General features: G+C 36.1%; 2 protein-coding genes across 2 annotated transcripts; both read left to right on the top strand.

The window, feature by feature from the left end:
* The first annotated feature begins 977 nt into the window (after positions 1–977).
* On the top strand, positions 978–8,728 carry LOC144834829 (carboxypeptidase B-like). The gene is made up of 9 exons (XM_078689784.1): positions 978–1,105; positions 1,516–1,600; positions 2,018–2,257; positions 3,753–3,854; positions 6,547–6,657; positions 7,107–7,217; positions 7,585–7,675; positions 7,783–8,082; positions 8,424–8,728. Exons 1-9 carry the CDS (start codon positions 1,029–1,031, stop codon positions 8,600–8,602), a joined length of 1,296 nt encoding a protein of 431 aa, XP_078545910.1. The 5' UTR covers positions 978–1,028; the 3' UTR covers positions 8,603–8,728.
* A 966-nt stretch (positions 8,729–9,694) lies between these two features.
* On the top strand, positions 9,695–22,593 carry LOC144834847 (8-demethyl-8-(2,3-dimethoxy-alpha-L-rhamnosyl)-tetracenomycin-C 4'-O-methyltransferase-like). Its single transcript, XM_078689810.1, has 6 exons — positions 9,695–9,855; positions 13,228–13,402; positions 16,075–16,166; positions 17,575–17,769; positions 18,808–18,953; positions 21,482–22,593. The coding sequence occupies exons 2-6, from the start codon at positions 13,264–13,266 to the stop codon at positions 21,588–21,590; spliced, it is 681 nt and encodes a 226-aa protein (XP_078545936.1). The 5' UTR covers positions 9,695–9,855; positions 13,228–13,263; the 3' UTR covers positions 21,591–22,593.

The following is a 22,593-nucleotide window of genomic DNA, read 5'->3' as shown; positions in this document are numbered from 1 at the left end:
GTCTTTACTTTCCCATTAGTTGACGTGTTGTGATGACCACCATTACAGTATGGGATAACCACACTGTCCACAGCCTCTCATCTTGACTTGTTTATTATCTTTCGAAAAGGTGAGTGAGTAGATACTGTTAGTGGTAACATACACAGCTTAGTTGTGCGTTAAAATGATGATGATATGCGCGCGGCGTTCATCAACGTTGTCCTGTTTTCGGTCCCGTTCGGTCCTGTTTTCGGTTCCGTGTGGTACTGTTTCCGGTTCCATGTTGTCCTGTTTCCGGTTCCGTGTGGTCCTGTTTCCGGTTCCATGTTTTTCTGTTTCCGGTCCCGTGTGGTCCTGTTTTCGGTCCCATGTTGTCCTATTTCCGGTCCCATGTTGTTCTGTTTTCGGTTCCGTGAGGTCCTGTTTCCGGTCCTTGTTGTCCTATTTCCGGTCCCATGTTGTTCTGTTTTCGGTTCCGTGAGGTCCTGTTTCCGGTCCTTGTTGTCCTGTTTCCGGTCCTGTGTGGTCCTGTTTCCGGTCCCATATTATGTTGTGCTATTTCGGTCCCGTATTGTCATGTTTCCGGTCTCATATTGTCCTGTTTTCGGTCCCGTTTGGTCCTGTTTTCGGTCCCATGTTGTCCTGTTTTCGACAATTTAGAGAAAGTATTAAATAAATAACATTATTATTGCTAAACCTGCCGAGTTCATATTTCATAAGATTTGTCGAAAAACGAACTCTGTGTTTGTTTTGCCCTTGACACACTCTACAGTTACTCAAATTATATTGTTCTTTTTATGAATTTACAAGAAATAAATGTTACTCTTTACTTTTACTTTAATAACTGTTATAATGTATAGGACCTGTTAACTGCGACAACGGTAAACTATTCAAATTACTTGCGTTGCGCTTACGACTCTGCCCTACGTCATCGGCCCATTCAAATAAAGTTGTAGAACAACCGATAAAAAATCGAAATAATATCGTTTCTTACACTGTTCTCATAGTACACTGGAAGCAGCAGTCCGAGTGTCACGTGGTAACGCGTGATGACGTTATCAATTCTTCTCTTCACCATCATCATCATCTTTGCCTGTAGCGTAGCAACACCTCGGCGATATGACGGGTAAGTATAGTACTATAGATTCACTAGCCATGCAATTAAGTTTAATAATCATTAACATAAACATTATGATTAATAATAATGACAGACATAGATGGACAAACAAATCTGTAACTTTTCGGTTTATGGAAAATTTAATTTTTCCAGTAAAATTAAATCACATTGACCCTAGATGTAGAATGGTCAAGAGAAATGCCCCTTAAGTTTCCCCTTGCCAAGAGCATTTTTTCTTTTATACATGTTGTATTATCTGTTATTGTATTAAAATAACCTTAAGCCCAAATCACATAACAAAGTGGAAGTATATACCGAGTCGAACTCATATTCTCTGTGACAACTTTTATGATTTAAATAAGTCTTTAAATGATTTTGAAAAAAACGAAAACGCTTCTACTAATAATTTTCTTTTGTAGATACAAACTTGTTCGCACAATTCCAGATATGGACGATGTTTTGGATTCACTTAGAATACTCAAAGATATGTCTGAAGGAGAAGATGTAAGAAAAGGGTGTGGCATACATGGAAGTCACTTAAAGGGTGTGACATACCTTGAAGTCACTTAAAGGGTGTGGCATACCTTGAAGTCACTTAAAGGGTGTGGCATACCTTGAAGTCACTTAAAGGGTGTGGCATACCTAGAAGTCACTTAAAGGGTGTGTCATGACCAAGAAAGTACAATTTTATGAAGATTTTTGTATTAATAAACATCTAAATACATTTAATTATTTTGGTATTTTATGTGGAAACAATTCATAGGGGTTGAATCAATCCTTAATAGGGATGTTCCCTTGTAGGGGTTGGCCGTAGTTTCGCAAAAAATGTCCCCTTAATAGAGGTGTCCTGAATGTGTCTCAAAGAAGGGTTACCGATGATACAATATATAAAGATAAACATTATGGAAATGTTTGTTCCAGGTTGATTTCTGGAATGGTATCAAACGTCTAGGCATGCCGGTTGATATAGCAGTCTCACCGCAAATGGAAGCGACACTCATAGCACTTCTAGAAGACTTTGGTTTAAGAAGTACCATAGTTATTACTGACATCCAAGCACTTATTGATGACCAATTGCGTCCTTCACTATCAACCAGAGTTAAACGAGACGTAGACAGTACAAACGAATTTGATTACAATGTCTATCATCCTCTTGGTGAGGTAAAATTGAGTCTTTTCGTTTGTTTATCAGTATATCAATACAATTGCTTGTCTCACTTTGCTTTTCATACTTTTATTAGCAACAAGGCTTTATCTTCTATATAGCTAGTTTCCATTCATTATTGTTCACGAGGAACAATGCTCTTTTACAGTTAGTTTTATTCCCTCCCAAAGTGAACCTTGCTATCATTTTATTTTAGCTTTCACACCAGTCCCACTGAATTCCCTTATATTCCCAGTTTCCTGGACTTTCTGCATTCTCTCTCCCTGAGGACGATCAAAGCATAATGATCGAAACGTGGAGAAACTCAACAGTTCTTTTCAGAACTATATAATAATTATACGTGATGTAATTCAAACTTGTTATCAATACCAGACAATACAACATGTTTCACTAATAGAAAAATATACAATTCTGTGACTCATGAGCAGCCGCACCTTCTGTATTAAATATAATCATTAAACAACATAAATATACAAAAAAAGGCCTACTTTCGTACCTGCATATCTAATCCATCTTATGTCAAAGGTTATTTAAGTTTTGTTATTTCATTGTTTGGGTTGGGCGCAGATTATTTGAATTTCCGACTCATGCATATAACACTAAAGCAGACTATAGGTATTGTATTATTACTATGACTGGTCCCTGTTGAGCCGTGAAATGTTAAAAAAGTCACATTTGTGTAAACAACCATCTTGTGCAAACATTTTGCCCTCAAATGTGCAAACAACCATATTTGTGCAAACATGGCACCCTCAAATGGGCAAATCTTTAAACATTCTTAATCTACTAATGTACAAACATCACGCCGTTAAATGTGCAAAAACAATTCTACAAAATGTGCAAATCATTTCCTTTAACAAAAATCAGTTTAATTAACAGCAGGAAAGTAATATAGATGAAGTAGGCATAGTTAGGGGTGAATATTGGTTTAATCAGTAGGCGAATGTAAAATAGCGCAAATATTTCGTTTTTGAATCTGATTTTTGTTAAAGAAAATGATTTTCACAGACTTTTTGTACATTTCACGGGTCAACAGTCCCCCGAATTTTGACAATGAGTAAACTAACAAAACAAAAACACTAAACCAGCAGAGTGCATCCATTCCTATAACAACAGCTTTACAATAATTACTAATAGATTTTAAACAATATGGGAACTTGTCTTTTTAAGTTATATTCGGCGATTGTATCATGATCCGTCAAGAGATGGTTGAGTTGACGAATCACAAGCGAATGTTCAGACTGATGATCCATCGCTTGTGATTGGTCAAATTGCTCACGGTGCGCTTACATACTTGCGTTGCGTCCATAAGAACAATTAATTGTGAGATACTATTGACATTTTCTGTATAAGAAGTATTCTCCGAAAAAAAAAATGATTTCCCGAATGGTTTATAAACCATGGATATTCGCCTGGCTTGCCAAAATGTGTGTAATAATTATAATCATTTGTTTAATGTGTGTTAATAATTGTTACTTACTATTTCATCAGATTAATAAATGGGTGAATGATATTTCTGCGGAATATCCAAACATCGCAACCAAAATTGATATTGGCGTATCTTATAAAAAGAGGAATATTTTAGCTTTGAAGGTAAGTGATGCAATGTACCTGCTCTTGGTACTGTGCTAGTAATTTTCCAGTAATGAAATGAATAATAATAATAATATCCTGGATTTATATAGCACCTAATGTTGTGAAACCTCTAAGCACCGAACATTATTATCCCGGTCATTTTTTGCATCAAACACATATGGAAACATACTCCCATAATGCATCTAGTAATCAGCGCAAAGTTGTGTCTTGATCTAACCGGGTACCCATTTATACACCTGAGTGGAGAGAGGGTAAGTAAAGTATCTTGCCTAAGGATACAAACAATGCGGCTAGTGAGATTCGAACCGCGATCTCACGATCAGTAGTCGAACGAACACACTGCGCCACACACCCTTAACAATGAATGAAAAAGAAATGGAAACGTGGAGAATTGAATCTCAACAGTTCTTTTCAGATCTATATATACGTAAACTTTATATCAACAATAATACCAGACAATACATGTTTCATGAAGAGAAAAAATACACCGATCGCTGTGACTCAAATGAGTAGTCACACCTTGTGTATTAAATATAATCATTAAACAATATAAATATACATAAGTCTACTTTCGTATCTAATCCATCTTATGCCAAGGTTATTTAAGTTTTGTTATTTCGCTGTTTGGGTTGGGTACAGATTAAATAACGCTAAAGCAAGACTGTCAACAAAATGGTATTGTATTATTATTTAGGACTGGTCCCTGTTGAGCCGTGAAATGTACAAAAAGTCAAATTTGTGCAAACAACCATATTTGTGCAAACATATTTTCTTATACTGTGACAGAGAAAGCATGTGCACTAGTATGTCTAGGTTCTAGACTACATTTCGACTTAATGTTAGAAAGATAAATATTTTTGCACACATGGCGTTTCATACGTATAATAAGACAGAAATCGAAACAATCGAATACAAAACTACATACTTGAGTCAAGTCTGAGAAAGCACGTTCGAATGTACACAATGAATTGAATTCTTATTCTACTGTAATTTCCAGTTCGCAGCACTTTCTAGATAATAATTGTATAGCGTAACAACGTAGGCGCAGCGCAGGCGAGTTGACCACCAATCACAAACGCAGATGATGATCCATGATCGCGTCGTCATGATTGGTCAAATTAATTGCGCGTGAGTGAGAACTAGTGTAGGCCTAAAAAAGCCATGGAAATGAGTCAATTATGTAACGGTAACTATACGAATTAAACCAACGAAACTAATGTGTTGTTTTCTCATTCATTGTTTCCATACCAACTAATGACTGTTTGATAATTTCTATATAACGTATTATTATCATTTTCTCACTATATTATAATGTATTTTTACTCTGTGGATGTAAATTCCATATTAGAGATGAAAAGAAATAATAGTTATGATAATAATATGCGATAAATGTACTTTTGTACTGGTAATAATAATTGTTATTGATATATAATCATACTTCATTTGTTGTTAATGTTAAGTAAAGCTTGTTTAATACTTTAGAACGCGACACCTGCAGTAATTATAGACAGAAATGGCCAACAAACACTGAACTGGGTAAAAAACCATAACAAACCGCTTGGAGGCGCTAATTTCTCTATGTTTATACACAGCGCCTTCTAAATGTTTACCGTCGGTATGTTTAGTTACAAAGCTAATATATTAAAATTCAATTTTAAAAATGGTCGTTCAACTTGGACTCAATTGACAATTTATGGTAGATTGAATCGAGAGGTGTTAAGAAGAAAATGGAAAATTGGTGTATACACGTTTGTATTATCCACCAGCCTCCTCAACAATATTATTATTGTCAATAATCACCAATTCGTGACTTTTCAACTAATTGCAGGGTGGAGCTCATAATAACACATAATAGTGAAATACATTCTTGTCAGCTGATGCTTTTTGTAGTGTGAAATAGAAACGTTTGATTGTGAACAAAATGAATGACGCAGGCATTGTGACTTTATCAGCTTATCATATAAAAATGATAAAAGGGTATAAAAGCAATATTGAATATAATGTTTCACTCTCTATAATGGTAATAATACTAATAATAATATAGCTATAGCAGAAAATCTAATATATTTACAACTTATTTAAAAAATACTTTGACTTACAATGCGTAAATCACGGCATAGTTGCCAGACAATGAGATATACATATTTTAATCTCGAGTTAAAATTTTAGAAATATTCATTTCAACGTTTCAATATGTCGACCTAGCTATAGGGCCTACACCACATTTGAAGCAGCAGGGATAGGAGGAATATGAACATCCGGGGTACTTTCATTCTATTAAAATAAACATCGATTAAGAAATAAATAAATATGAACGTTAACGTGTATTTCCCGGCATTATTCCAAAGAATGTTCTATGAGGGAGAAGGGGTGGGGAGGTTATTCGAGGGAGGAGTTTATTCAAAGTGAGGCATTTATAATAATAAATACGGTATTATATTCTCCGCGGCGCGCGTTGTCTGTTAATGGGTGCTGATCATGTCGCAGCCACATAAAATATAAACCCTTGATTTCCGAAGCTCAGCATCCTGTTGTTAGATTGCCTGCCTTGGTTATACATCTCGGGGTATATTTTGAACTCACATTGCATACAAACTCATAACGAGATCGGCTGCTCAGTGAGTGATAAATGTTCACAAGCTGAATTCGCCTTCCGCACACGTGATGGATATTATTTTGTTTCTTCCAGATTGGGCGTGCCTCTCCGGCTGGCGATAGCAAACCCGTGGCGTGGTTCCAGGCTGGGATCCATGCACGAGAGTGGATATCCCCGGCATCTATCATTTTCGTCACCCATAAAGTTAGTTTCTTCAAATTGTCATTTATGTAAATTGAAGCATTTTCTTTGGTATAAAGCTCTGTCTACACTATCAAACAAGTTTGACAAAACAAGTGTGATGTTTCCAAATATGGTAGTGGTCTGCTTAAATATGGTAGTGATATGACATCATCATGTCCATATATGGGCACATCACATAAAGTTTGATAGTGTAGACAGAGCTTAAGATAAGGTAAATCGAAATGGTACTTGTTGAAGAACCATCTTTTCATACATTCCTGGTAGCCATTGACATAAAGTTAGCATTTTGATTAATGTTACTTTTAAGTGTACACAATACTTTTTTGTTTTTGTTGTACCATCTTCAACATAGGAAAATTCATATAAAAATGTTTAAATAATCAGTAAAAAGTCATCTAGGCCTATAACATGAAAAAGTTATAAGTACCAATTTCACGATTAATTTCCAGTTGCTTTCAGGATATGGATCGGATAATGAAATCACTGCATTATTAGACGGATTGGATATATACATTATTCCTGTTTTAAACGTAGACGGATATGCTTACACTTGGACCAATGTAAGTGAAACAAGAGGCCCTACAGAACTCTCAGGCAATGGTAGATTAACTTAGACCTCCAAAAGGATTAAGAAAATTGGAATAAACGTAATTATAGACACTTTAGAGTAAAGTTGTAGTTTTATGGGTTTTAATGTGATTTGATTCATCACAAGCGTTGAATTATTCAAACAGTCGCCTGTCATCAACACTTTGAGCGCGTTCAACACTCTGAGCGCGTTCAACACATTTTTAACGCGTTCAACACTTTTTTAACGCGTTCAACACTTTGAACGTCTTCGTTAAATTCAACAAACGCATTGCATTGAGGCGCTAATATTACTTGTACATTACTTATTAGAATTCAATTGCACTTTTGTCTTCATAGGATCGTCTTTGGCGTAAAACACGCTCAGAAAACAGTGATTCAATGTGCGTTGGCGTCGACGCTAACCGTAACTATGATTTACATTGGGGTGGTAAGTTGGCCTTTATACTCCTTAAATCCGTCCTAAACATGTACGGTAAACCGTATACACTCTGCCTGTGAACACGTTAATGTGTCTTTCTCGGTTCAATTCTACAGATGCCGACGGAGCGGATGGAAACCCATGTAACGAAACGTACAGAGGCACTGAGGCTACATCAGAGGAAGAAATCAAGGCTGTCACCAGATATATGCAAGGTGTCGTGGATTCTGGTGATACTATACGACTTTTTATCGACTTCCATTCGTATGGTCAGGTATGGATGGCCCCATGGGGGTACACAGAGGATCCATCTGATGACTTCGAAGATCAGAACAACCTTCAGGCCGAGGCCGTCGAAGCACTAACAGCTGTTCATGGAACAAACTACACATATGGACAAATTTCCCAAACCATGTGTACGTATTTATTATATTATGGATTATTAGGATGATGATATATTTAACGGTATATATTTTCATTCTTCATATCACATACATATTCAATGAATAACATTAACGTTTCTCATTATTATGCGCGACGCCCTAAGACACAGGTGACGTCTGACGTGGGGTAATTCTACACATGTCATGTGCATAGTATAGTAGTCGAACGGCATGTCATGGTCGAAAACCGACTCGAAACGCCTTAAATTCCTCGCGCATGCGCGTAGAAGACACGTCGTCTCCACATGTGCTGGCCAAAAGCAAGCTTCATCTACTGTATTGTTTAAATTTGGTTGAATTGGTGTTATTTTCAGACAAGGCATCCGGATGCAGTGTGGACTGGGCTTATGGCGCACTTGGCGTCTTATACTCATACACGATAGAACTGCCAGATACAGGGGATTTTGGATTCACTCTTCCCCCTGAACGAATTGAATCAACGGTTACTGAATTATTTGAAGGTCTTAAGGTGGCTTTAAATCATATATTGTAATTCATATGGTTTCTCCACTATTATTATATAGAAAATGTTTATGAGTTAGGCATCAATATTTCTAATACAGTATGATTAAGAGAGAGAAGAAGAAGAAAAAAGTTAGGCCTAACTCGTTAAAAATAAATATAATAGACGATTATTCTTTATTGGAATAATTAAGAAACGACAGAACAATTACGTACAATGCACACTTTACCAATTACAAAATACGACGTTACACATCAACACCATGAGCGCGTGCAATACAATAACGTAGACGCAGCGCAGGCGATTTGACCAATCACAAGCGACGGTTCGAAGTATCCATCGCTCGTGACTGGTTAAATCACTTACGTACGTTGAGATTCCGTCCTGACAGAAAAACCTCTTTCTACTTGGCGCGCACGAAATGAATTAAAAATCTGCAACGGATTAAATCTCTGTCTACACTATCAACTTTATGAGACAAAAAATGTGATGTGCCCATCACTACCATAGTTAGGCATACCACCACTACTAAAAAAAATCTAAACTGAATAAAAACACCAAAAATCGTAAAACTTTATATCATGGAGGTATTAATAACGAACCATTTGATAATATTCTCCATACAACATTTTATGTACAGAGGAATTTATTGAAATGTTTGACGTGAAATTATATGGCAACAATTTATTCAAATTGCAATCATTTTAAAACAGCTCCTGTAACAGCTGTTGTGACGAACATTTTATAGTGATGAATATTCAAGCGGTAATTTGTAGCATACAAATTGAATTTCCAGCAATGCAATGGCCGGCATCTCATCTGCTGTGTGGCGGTCACGGCACACTGCCCGTTGATGATGACGCATTTTGATGACGATGAGGTGGCGAGATAGAGAGACGGGACATGCCACACCCAATTATAAGTAGTAGCAGGCTAGCTATCAAGTGAGCTATTGGCACGGTAACGATGTAGTCTCCTAGTAACGGACTAGGCTAACTAAATCTGACTATCTTCTAAATTAAATGATGACAAGATTCGTACATCAACCTTCCCCTCTAAATAAAAATGTTTAAAAAATCAGATCCGCACGTCGTTGCAGCAGGGAGTTATAAAGTTATACCTCCCTTGTTGCAGAAATCAGTTGACTGTTTTTACTGTGCGAATCACGTCTTATTTACACGGTTACCGTACTAATAGTCACTTCAACGTAAAACTCAAATTATCTCTTCTACACAATACAAGCTCTGCTGGTGTCGAATCGGACAAAAGAGAACGTAACACAGGTATTTTAAAGTTTTAAAATAGTCTAGGCCTATTGTCCTTTAGTATAGGCTTCGGAAGTGAGCAACTTCATCAAGTTTATCGGCCAGGCTAGCCTTTCTTTACTTACTAGCATCCTAGCTTGAGATCTCACAGCAAACAAAGAAGGTCAATTAATGAATACGACTCTCCTCTTCTTCTTGGGTTGCATGCGTACGGACGGCGGGACGTACCTAGATAGCCGGCTGATGGTAATGTAGGAGGCCTGGATCGAAAGGATTACGTGTCAATGATTGTGTTTATACATTGGGGAAATAATAATTAATAGGCCTATTATGATATCTATTTTTTCCCATGACTTAAACACAGATGAACACGCTTTTATGATTTTTGCCGTGTTCAGGGGAAAAGTTTTTTAAAATGTTGTTAAGCAAATAAACTGTATTTTGGGTCGAGTGAGAAACATAGATAGGATAGGCCTACTAGGTAGGTAGGCCCTAATCTAAGGCCCCCTACCCCCTAGTTTTGTTTGTAAATTGTATTTTTGCTAAGGCCTACACAATTTATTTTAGAAATATCTGCTGTAGCAATATGTTATGGTCGTTTTGTATAACTATAGCTTTTTGCTATGTTACACTGGCGAAATTATTTCCTGGTGTTAATTGTACTTTTTGTAGGCTATATAATTATTAAATAAATAAATAAATTACAGACTAGCCTATCTAACATATAATAAAACAAGTTGTATTGTATGTAGAATTGTCCTCACAGACAGGCCCTTTGTATTGTATACAATAAAACAGGCCTACTAATCATTCAAATGATTGAATTAATGAGATTAAGAATTTTAACCAACAAAAGATCGGATGAATATTAGATTATCTAGCTAGGCCTAGATTATTAATAAAATAATATTATTAGATTATTAGATTTAAATACGGAGGTTAATTATTGATTTCTGACATTGGAATTTGAAGAAAACGAAACTATGCTATGCTAAAATAATTTTGCTAGGATTTATTAGCGTTAATGTTAAGCCATCGGTTGTAAAATTATAACAAAAAGCATAATTATCTAGGCCTAGACAGTAGACTTGTACTCCTTTGTCGATCGCAGAGACACTTTGTTACACTACAGACCAGGGAGATGTAATCTCCCTGTACAGACCGAGCACTTTAAGTTGAACGAGAGGTCAAAACAATACCATAAGGACACATCCAACACGTACGTCACAGCATGGACCTATACATTAATTATAGGTCCATGGTCACAGCAACCGGATATCAGAAAAAAAAACAGCTTGATTATCAACCACCTCGTCAAATATTACCAAGTATAGATAGAAGTAGGGCCTAGAGTGGTAGTAGAATACTGTATATTATTGTTTTTTAGAGCGGAATCATGACAATTTTCACGTACTCGTAGTGGTAGCTAGACCTACAGCATATGCCTATATTATATTATCATATTTTTTAAATACACTGTATGTCATCCGGCAACAAGAACAAATATTGTGAAAAGACGAGCCTATAAAAATTAATGAAACTTGGCGGACGAGCTAGGAAAACATGACATGATTTGCGTAGACCGTAAACCATGCCATATATTTTACATTATAATAATACGTGATAAACCTGTTGTTATTTTTATGACGTACCAACAGTTACAGTATGCATTTAATTGTATTACTTATCAATATCTAGAATAGCGATTAAATAAGAATTGACAATAAGCCGAGAGTAGATAATTCAATTCTGTCGAGGTCCACACATGATAATTGATATCAATTATGATTCTTTCTATACCGGGTTCGATACCAATGACCTACTGCTTAAAAACCAATAGTATCGGGAGATGCATGACTGATTTTGTTTAAATAACATATAAATAAAACTCCAAATAAGTTTAGAGTAGAGAGGGAAGTCATGATTCGATGTTTCAATATATTTGATCATCATCACCAGGAATTAAAATATCACGTCAGAGGCAGACGATATACAAAAGTATGTTGGCCTAATATTATCGAACCATGGTCTATATTTTCCAATTTATCTGAGCCTAGTGTCTATGCTGATGTACGTCTAATGGGCTATCATATAATTTCCGAGTGTCCATAATACCGTAACGGTACCTCATTCTAAGTATACCAAGGTCATTATTTTTAATATAATAGGGTTACTACTTTACTTTAAATCTGATCTGATCCCTTCATTCATTCATGTAAGTAAGAAATCCGATTATACAATCCGAGATTTCGGATTATAAATAAAAATTCAGTTAAAAGACAGTTTGAAAATCCCGTTTTATTTTACCTTTACCTTCAGTGCTTCTTATAAAAGTGATAACAAAAAGCGTTTTGTTTTACTGCACGACACGACCAATTCAATCGACAGGTAAATAAAATAAAACAACACAATAATTGGCTTGGTTCCCACACAACGCAACGACATTTTGAAACGGATTTGTAAAAAAAAAACTCGTTCTTTTAGACTAAAATGAGAATAAATTTATTTAAAAAACCTCAACAAACGACCATTCAGTACGTTATCTATGACTTTGGTAAATAGACAGCGGTAGAAACTTCCCGACGAGCGGTAACGCTAGGCGAAAAACCGCGTAACTTGACCCACGTAGAATGTGTATCTATTCTAGGCGGAAAACCGCGTAGCTTGTCCCACGTAGAATGTGTATCTATTCTAGGCGGAAAACCGCGTAGCTTGTCCCACGTAGAATGTGTATCTATTCTAGGCGGAAAACCACGTAGCTTGTCCAACGTAGAATGTGTATCTATTCTAGGCGGGAAACCGCGTAGCTTGTCCCACGTAGAATGTGTATCTATTGTAGGCGGAAAACCGCGTAGCTTGTCCCACGTAGAATGTGTATCTATTGTAGGCGGAAAACCACGTAGCTTGTCCCACGTAGAATGTGTATCTATTCTAGGCGGGAAACCGCGTAGCTTGTCCCACGTAGAATGTGTATCTATTCTAGGCGGGAAACCGCGTAGCTTGTCCCACGTAGAATGTGTATCTATTCTAGGCGGAAAACCGCGTAGCTAGACCCACGTATAATCTGTATCGATCTATCATCAGCTCCGCGTTTTGTGTAAATGGTCATAATTAGAAATGAGATTTTTGTTTTCCGCTTACCGCCGTTACCGCTCGTCTGTGTAAATTTGCCTTTATTTTAAAGTAGTGTACTGTAGTTTGTCTGTGACAAAATCAAAACGAGGCTCCTCCCAATGTTAAATTCAGCTTAACGATTGGCTCTCACTTTATATAGCATTTCCCGTCGTGTATCACACATCTGTAGTAGCCACATAGCCTCATAATTATTTTGTTGTACTAAATGCTAGACGTGTCACGACCGTTCTTTCTCTGTTACATATCACTTTGAAGATTTGACGGAAAGAAGTAAAACTAAAAGCAAACAAAATGTCAACCACCAAAGATAATACATGGGAAGACACGATGTGGGATTCATATAACTTTCTGATGAAATGCCCGGATGTGGATCGTCTTCGTAAAATTCTAGTACGACATGAGTTGTTCCAAAAATCGTTAACTGTTCCAGGTAAGTGTAATTTATGTTAATCTATGTTAATATATGTTATGTGCACGCGCTCCCAATTTGACCGTCACAATATCACGTTATTTTCCCATAGAGATATTTTCACTATACTCTCTCTATGTTTGTCATAGTACTGTTAATAGACCTATACATAGATATATAAAACATTTTATTTTAAAATATCTGAAACTCTGTGTTTTAAAATATGAATACAGTATATGAACATTTATAAAAACTGTACACCAAAAAGATTGTCTGGTATGATGAATAAAAATGATAAATTGTCCTACTACAGTACTACAGTGATGTATAGATTTAATCGTGGAGGTATGAAATTAATTTTATACCTCCATGATTTAATCATGGTACGACTCCCTAGCCCACCAGGAAGTTGAATTACAACTCCTTCGCTAGCCTTAACTGTTCAGAAATCATTTTATACCTCCATGATTTAATCATAGTACGACTCCCTAGCCCACCAGGAAGTTGAATTACAACTCCTTCGCTAGCCTTAACTGTTCAGAAATCATTTTATACCTCCATGATTTAATCATAGTACGACTCCCTAGCCCACCAGGAAGTTGAATTACAACTCCTTCACTAGCCTTAACTGTTCAGAAATCATTTCTTCTAACCTTTGATTGGTAATGTTTATAAAAGATCAAACCAATTGGAATTTTATTTCCTTCCTCATCATCAGATTTAATGTGTACTAATAATAGACTCGGGTTGTCTGGCAAACTGTTATTACATCTATGTTTACAACTATACACTTCCGGTCAGCACTTCCGGTCAGCACTTCCGATAATCAGAATGTTTCCGCCCATATAATGCTGGTACATTTTTTTTAGACTTTAAATATTGTGTAACTATGATTGAAAATGATTTAGATTTAAGTTTATTTTGATGTGCCAGGTTTTTTAAATTATTTTTTTTTGTTTCATAAGCATCCAACAGCGAGTGACTCGCAAATTACAGGATGGATAAACTATTTTAGAATTTATCGTGCTTATAAAGTGTCTCATTTGAGTCGTGAGTTATACAACTCTGGCACTAGGTTAGGATTGAACCCTGGACCGTAGGATTGGAAGGCAATCATGTTAACCACCAAACTACAGTTCCATTAATTCATTTTATTTTTTATTCAAATTATAACATCTCTGAGATTGAAAAGCCAACAACCGAACTAGGAACTTTCTACCTGATATGCACAGGGAGTTGTATTATTTTACGACTCCCTTGTCCTAACCATTTTAATAGACCACTGGGGCTTTCATTTTCAAATTCGATTTGAGCGACACCGTCGACGTGTCATAGGCATATATAGGTGACTGACAGACAATATGAAATCGATCTCAATGGTATACTGGAAATGTTAAAAATGGTTTATGTTACTAAATATAATTATGATAACTGCTACAGTACGAGGTTGACAATTACAATCGATTTTAATCAAACAGCCGTTTGACTGTTAAAATGAACAATATAGCAGGGATGATTTTCATTCATCATTTATGAACGAACCATTGTATATATATTAACAATAATAACAACAATAAATACTGTAATATAATTTGTGCTGAAGCGTAATTATTGTAAATTTTCTTATATTTTTAAAATTGTTATTACTATTGTCTGATCTTTTTTATTACTTCTATTTATTTATTGTTTATTATTATTTAATAATATCATTACTTAAGTTATAGTAGTAATTTTGTTCTGATGAAACCAGGTTTAAAGCTCTCTTAAGCTTATTTGGTTTTCTCCTAACTAAATAAAAGAATAAATCTGTATTTTGTTGCTCAACAGGGAGTTTTTAACAATACATTAATTTATCATGACAATGATTTTATAACAAGATTTCTAATTGACAAATTCTCTAAGTCATAGGCTATCTTTATGGATTCATTTAGGTCAGCGTTGTTGTCTTTTGAAATGTTTTTCAACTTTTAAGCGTCGTTTTCATCATTTCTGTTTTGTTTATTGTTATTTTTTTCGCATTCCGTTTAAATTGGTGGTTGTTTTTTTTCTTATTTGGACGCGCTTTTATCAACAAGAATGGCGCTCTGATCTTGTAAACGTGAAGTTTCCAATACAAATTGTTATTATTATTAATCAAAGCAACACGAGAAGAGGAAAAATGGCAAAACGCTTTCTACTTTCAGGAGGTTTATGTGGTTAAAGTTATAAGCTGGAAATTCTTTAAACTTCACTTACTTTGACCTTACTTTAAAAAAATATAGGAGTGTTCAGTGTGTTAGTTGTTACCCCTTGTGGCTCCAATGGACCATAAGATATTGTATTTGACAACTCCTATATAAACAGGATAGCTTAATAACCAGTGCTGATGTTGCAATTTTCTTCTAAAACTGAATAGGGAACACCAGTGGAGTGGAAACATAGCTTTGTATTTGAAAACAATTAGTAAGTAATTATGAAAACCTAATGATGAGCGAAAAACGACCTTACTTGTTATTGTTTGTTTGAAGGTCAGCTCGTAAGCCCACGTCAGCGCGTAAGCCCACGTCAGCGCGTAAGCCCACGTCAGCGCGTAAGCCCACGTCAGCGCGTAAGACTAGGTCATAGTTAACAAAGTACAACATTATTTGCATTTCATTAAACAAGAATTTAAGAACAAAAAATGGTATAACAAATATTTTGTTTTTATTCAACAGGCGATATTGTGGAATGTGGTGTATTTAAGGGTACCGGAATAATGCAATTCCTGAAGATGCGACAAATGCATATGCCGGGCTCTATGAAGAAAGTATGTTATTACATCATTCAAACACATACAATCATCATAGTATAAAGTTTCTTGTCCCCCCCCCCCCCCACCCTCGCCGCAACGTACCGCAACAGTTTTTCCGTTTGCTATTTTATTTGATTTAAAAAAACGTTCATGTACTTTTTGTATATATTTGCAACCAATCGGAATTCGATTTGCGTGAATACCTCGCTAATGGGATAAAGCTGTTTTATATAAAGTAAATTTAATAATAAAACTAATAAGTAAAAGGAAAACTTTTTTAGCCGTGACCGCATAACAACAATAATACCAAAAAGCATGAATATGATTCCTCCATTCATAAACTATTTTGAGCACACAAAAGAGAAACAAAAAACTATTTTCCGATGAGACACACACCCATAATCCTAATTCCACTTGCCAATCAGTCTACGGTGCATAGTTGGTTGCGGTTGAGTAAAGACTCACAAATCCTAATTATGGCTTTCATTTTATTTTGTTCGTAAATTCTTGTTCCCACTAGTAGCACAATGACGTAAGGCAAAGATTTAACCAATCACGGTCGAGGGATTATAAAACTGTCTCTTGTCTTTGGTTGCTTGCGTTGCGTCTACGTCATTGCGTTGCATCTACGTTGCGTTTTTCCGGAATTCATCACATTTATATCACATGTAGGCCTATCGTCGTAGATCAATACCTAAACCTTACATGATACAGACCAAATATTCATTGTAGTATGCGGCGATACTAGCACTGAGAATCGAGTACGTATGTTGTAGTAACCTGTCGTATTTTACGACTTAATTACAAAATACGAAAGCTAATTTTAGAAAATACAATAGACGGTTGTTACAAAATACGTTTATTGCACAAAATACGACAGTTTGAATAATCAATCGATTCTCATTAGTCAACTCACTCGCGTTGCGTCTACGGCCGCCTTGCGTTGCGTCTACGGCTGCCTTGCCTAGTGGGAACCAAGCAAGTACAGCCCTAAAGCGTGGTTCCCACTAGAACGCAACGCAACGACGTATCGACGCAAAGTGGTGTATTGCATAATCACAAGTGGGAACCGACGACGCAACAGTGCTGCAATTATCGCAGGTTTGATTTCACGCAGGCGGGGGCAAACACAATTATTGGAAGGGCATTTTCTTTGGTTGTGTTACGTTGCGTCGCTAGTGGGAACCAAGCTTTAGTAAGGTCAACGCGGACATCGTCGTACTGTACCACGAGTCGTCTCATCGGGAGAAAATAAACATGTTTCTCGCGACGAGCTAAAAACTAGGCCCGACGCTATGACAAGACGACTCGTCGGGATTCAAGTCGGACAGCACCGACGAGTCAAGACGTTTCGTCGTACGACGCTGTCTGAGTTTGACTATAACTCAACTATAGTTTAACTACTCCATTCATATTTCTACAGGTAATTGGATTTGATTTATTTACTTCACAACCTAAATTAGAAGGTAACGATGACGTACAAATGAGCAAACTATTTACGAGTAGCAACTTTAAAGGGATACAACCAGAAGATTTACAAAATCAAGCCAAGATGATTTGCGGCGACGACTCGCTGTTTGAACTTGTAGCTGGTGACGTATGTACGTCTTGTTCACAGGTCAGTACCATCGTCTGCCAGTTCATTCGTCACGCTCTGACTACACTATTAGTTTGACAAAAAAAGTGCCCGTGTATGGACACGATGACACCATATCACACTATAATTGGGCACAACACACTTGTTTTGTCAAACTAGTTTAATAGTGTAGACAGAGATTTACACAAAGTGCCCCTGTCATTCAGGCTTAGTTTCAAGGTATAGGCTACAGTTAAGTTTAGTGGGTAAGAACCAACTTACCCTGTTAAATAAATAAATAAATAAATAAGTCTGAATATGCCTAAAGGCCAATTTAAGGCCAATTTAGCGGTAACAGTAAGCAGAAAACCGCGTAGCTTGTCCCACATGAATCTAGGCCTATATCTGCTCTGGGCGGAAACCGCCAGTCCGCTTCGCGTAGTGTGTAAATGGTCATAAGAAATAACATAGGCCTAGATTCTATATTTGTATTACCGTTATTGTAATTGTAGTTTTGCGTCAGGGAGTTGAGTAATTAGATGTTTTTGCCCTACTCTGACGTAATTTGTACTTTATACTAAGTACATTTGAGAATACTTGCGAAAAAATTCGCAGGTAGTTCTCTCGTGGGACTCGAACCCACGACCTCCAAATCACTAGCCTGGCGTTCATACCTCTAGACCACCGAGCTTGCGCTGATGGCTAGTGGTTAGATTCGAGCCCAAGTAAGCAGCGGGTACTGCACCAACAGGATTGTAATTGTAGTTACCGTTACTTACTACCGTTATTCTTTGTAAATTGGCCTTAAACATAATATAATTACAAAGCATTCTGCGCATAATACTGAGGTATCTATGCCGCGCGTAAGGAGCGTATGTTTAACATACTACAGTCTAAACTGCAATAGCATCCGAATACAAAATATATCATCCAAAATAGTTTTTTATAATAGTGTACTTTTATTTTGAACAATAGCATGATAAAAATAATTATATTGGGCTACCAGGTATTTTTGGGGGGTTTTTTTGTAAGTTATTTATGTTGTGAAATATGAATAAGTTAAAACTTTTTTTTACACAGTATGTAGAAAACAATCCGGGATTTAGAATATCATTCTTACACATGGATTTGGACGTTGGACCGCCAACACTAGAAGCATTAAAAGCACTGTGGCCACGAATTGTCAGGGGCGGAATTGTCGTATTCGATGAATATGCTATTTCAAGGTAGGTTGAAGCTGATTTTAAAATTAATTATTTAAACATCCGAACGGCGCCCAGTATATTTCTCTGCTGTGTTTCCACATTTAAAGCTTGGTTCCCACTAGGACGCAACGCAAGGACGTAGACGCAACGCAAGCGAGTTGACTAACTAATGACAAGCGACAGTTCGAATAATTAATCGCTTGTGATTGATCAAATCCCTTACGTTTCGTTACGTCGTTGTGTTGCGTCTCTAGTGGGAACCACGCGCATAATGGGGCGCCGTTTGGGACACTGTTAATTATGTCAACATCCGAACGGCGCCCCGTATATTTAACTAATTCACTCGATTCTTCTCTGTCGTATTTCATGTATCCAGTATCAGCATATTTCGTGTGATGACGTACAACGGAAATTGTTTGATAATATAGAGACATTGTATATAACGCACCTCGAAATCCGATTCAGAGGCGAATCCAATATTTCGAGTAGGGTACGAAAATACCATACCTCTTATGTACGTACGTCATATCCGTAAAGAATTTTGTAAAGCGATTTTGTCAAGTGATATGGTCTCCGCTCGCTAAGCAACATTCCAAAAAAGAGCTGATAGTCATCTAAACTTGCTATACACCGTGAGGAAATACAATAGATAACAATGAATTACTTTAAATGTTTTAACAATTGCTAAAACAAACGTAAAGATTAAAAAGAGAATGTAATGTGTATTATTAAGTCCCAGAACACAGTAAAGCTCTGTTCTCACTTGCACGCAAAGCAATGCAATTTTAACCAATCACGACGCGATGGATCATCCGAAATTGTAGCTTGTCATTGGTCAACACTTTTCTTTTGCGTTGCGCTTATGTCCTACTGTGAAGCAGGTCTTAGCACGTATACGGTAAGCCAGAAGTTCCCACAACAACCAGAAGAACCTTTGCGGACAGATCTTTTGGCGTCACAGATCCAGGGTTATTGAACGATCTTCCAGTGTCAATTCGGTCTGAAACTAACTTTGATAGCTTTAAGCGTAAACTGAAAACGTTTCCTTTCCAACAAGTTTGTGGAACATAATTTCGATGTACAGCGCTTTTGATAATGGTTTCATTCCAAGTGCGTTATAACTTATATCAAATTTGTTATGTAATCTATACGGTTTGCCAACACCACACACTATACACGACGCTATTGTAATTAAATGTACAATATGACTAATAATGACATGATTATGAATCGAGCAATTACCAACAGAAACTAATTATTTATATTAAAATAACTTTATTGATTTCTAAGTACTGTAGACCTACTGCTGTTAATTCAGACTCTCGCGATTGAAACACCGCGTATAATGCATGTATCGTTAGTTATTGCCATTATTAGATAATATTTCATTTTACCCCTTATTATGGCTAAAAACTTGTTTTTAAATAAAAAATAAACATATTTTAATTTGTAAAAGACAAAATATTCTTATAATTCTTCGAAGATTTTTCTTAGGACAACATTCTTCTTTCATTTAATTTCATTTTGTTATTAAATTAATTTCGTGGTTTTTTAATTAGGCCTAAATTGAAATTGAACAAAATAAATTGTTTCGGTATGCATGTAGACGTTACTGTCAATTACCGTCAATTACCGGTACATTTGATTAATTTTACAATTAAATGATTTCAAACAAGTATCTAATGGTAGGTAGTGGCAGGAAACTCTTTGTACATCTAAGGATATATTATTAATTCGGTTATAATATTATCAGAAATGCCTGTCTCTGTTGAGTAATTCGTTTTGTTCGTTTCCAGCGCTCATTTTGAATAACAGATAAAGGGACGTTTGTGGCGGAAGTCGAATGTTTCATTGTTGTTGTTGTTGAATATGCCATTTTAATGTCACACAATAGATATACTTTGACTAAAAATTGGATCGAAAAAAAATATAGCTGTATTTACTTTTAAAATGTAATTTAAAGAAAAACATTGAATTTAACTATTTATTTTGGTTTTTCTGTTTTTTTTCTACGCAATGTTTAACTTTAACCTAAAAACTGCCTATTTAAAGTCTGGAAGAAGAAGATTCTTTGTTTTCTAGGTTTTTTAGGTAACCATGAAACATTTGTTACTTTACTATTATTGAGATAATAAATAAAAATTAAACTTTAATTTGTCGCACGCATATTACACTCGAGGTAACAGCCGCATTCTGGGTCTAAACATTAGCTGTTCCTCGCGTGTCGCACACATATTACACTCGAGTCCTCGCGTCGCACGCATATTATACTCGAGGTTATAGTCGAATTCAGGGTCTAAATTAGCTGTTCGCGTGTCGCACGCATATTACAATCGAGGTAATAGCCGCATTCTGGGTCAGTAACCATGGTCCTCGCATGTCGCACACACATTACACTCCAGGTAATAGTCGAATTCTGGGTCTAAAATTAGCTGCTCGCGTGTCGCACGCATATTACAATCGAGGTAATAGCAATGATTCTGTTAATACTTTTATACTGTAGGCCTAAATAAAATAATTTGTAACTAATTGAATACTTTTTATTGCAGATGGTCCGAAAGTCAAGCAGTGGATGAGTTTCTAAAAGATATGCCTGATCAAGTATTACAGACTATTCCATGGGCAAAGTCTCCAACCGCTTACTTGATAAAGAAATAAAACAAAAATACATCGAAAGAAACAAATTTAAGTTATAATTTTTAACTTTTTAACTAATTGTAATACTTTTAAATATGAGCAAATAACGTGTTTGTATAAATAAACGAATTTCGAACTCCAGAAATCGCGACCCCTTTCATTTAAACAAGGTTGGTGTACAGAGAGGCTGGAATTGGGATTCTTTCCTCCCCCTCTGCATCGCAAGGAAATACACAATTTGGCCAATCGTAAGCCAAGGATCATACTAGATGTAAAGGTCAAATTAAGCTTTGTTCTTACTTGGACGCAACGCAAGTGATTTGACCAATCACAAGCGATAGATAATCCAAACTGTTGCTTGCGATTGGTCAACTCCCTCGCGTTGGGTCTCTAGTGGAAACCACGCTAGCTTTATACCTGTGTTGCGCGTACGACGTCCTTGCGTCGTGTCATAGTCGACACAACGCGTGTGAGAAAATTGGTATTGTATTAGTGCAACAATAACAGAATGTTGAACAATGTACTCTTCACACTCGAGCATTCTGTCATTGTAGAAACAATACTTGAGCAATAATTAGATTGGTGGTGGGTAAGTGGTTGTATAAATGTGAGAAAATCAATACCGATTCAATTATGATTATTTTGAAATTAATATTCATATGCAAATCAGTGGTATAGATGGGTTGACGTCCGTTAAAGATATATGAGACCATGATATGATATCTATAAATAGACCATGGAGGTATATTATACCTCCATGATAAAGACCATGAGCAAAATTGGTTTGATTTTGTTGTCGAATATGCTTTTTAATGTCACACAATAGATTCACTTTGACTAAAAATTGGATGAAAACAACGAATATTTACGTGGAAAAAACTTTAACGCATAGTAAAATGTATTGATTTTGTGATAAGTTTAACTGTTTATTTTGTCTGTTTATATCTGAAAACATAATTTGTTTTTTTATGTAAGTTTTACGTTACGTTAACGTTATTAAAACTACAAAATAGACCTATTCAAA

The sequence above is a fragment of the Antedon bifida genome, chromosome 2 (genome assembly GCF_963402885.1).
Source record: "Antedon bifida chromosome 2, ecAntBifi1.1, whole genome shotgun sequence".
Taxonomy (NCBI): domain Eukaryota; kingdom Metazoa; phylum Echinodermata; class Crinoidea; order Comatulida; family Antedonidae; genus Antedon; species Antedon bifida.
This window is presented reverse-complemented; position numbering and strand designations above follow the sequence as displayed.

What these genes read in the sequence shown, in the direction of transcription:
- LOC144834829 (XM_078689784.1), top strand. Translation starts at nt 1,029, where the DNA reads ATGACGTTATCAATTCTTCTCTTCACCATCATCATCATCTTTGCCTGT. An exon ending in TCATTTTCGTCACCCATAAA is followed by an intron (nt 6,658 to 7,106) that starts GTTAGTTTCTTC and finishes ATTAATTTCCAG; the next exon opens with TTGCTTTCAGGATATGGATC. An exon ending in ATGCTTACACTTGGACCAAT is followed by an intron (nt 7,218 to 7,584) that starts GTAAGTGAAACA and finishes TTGTCTTCATAG; the next exon opens with GATCGTCTTTGGCGTAAAAC.
- LOC144834847 (XM_078689810.1), top strand. Translation starts at nt 13,264, where the DNA reads ATGTCAACCACCAAAGATAATACATGGGAAGACACGATGTGGGATTCA. An exon ending in AAAATCGTTAACTGTTCCAG is followed by an intron (nt 13,403 to 16,074) that starts GTAAGTGTAATT and finishes TTTATTCAACAG; the next exon opens with GCGATATTGTGGAATGTGGT. An exon ending in TATGTACGTCTTGTTCACAG is followed by an intron (nt 17,770 to 18,807) that starts GTCAGTACCATC and finishes TTTTTTACACAG; the next exon opens with TATGTAGAAAACAATCCGGG.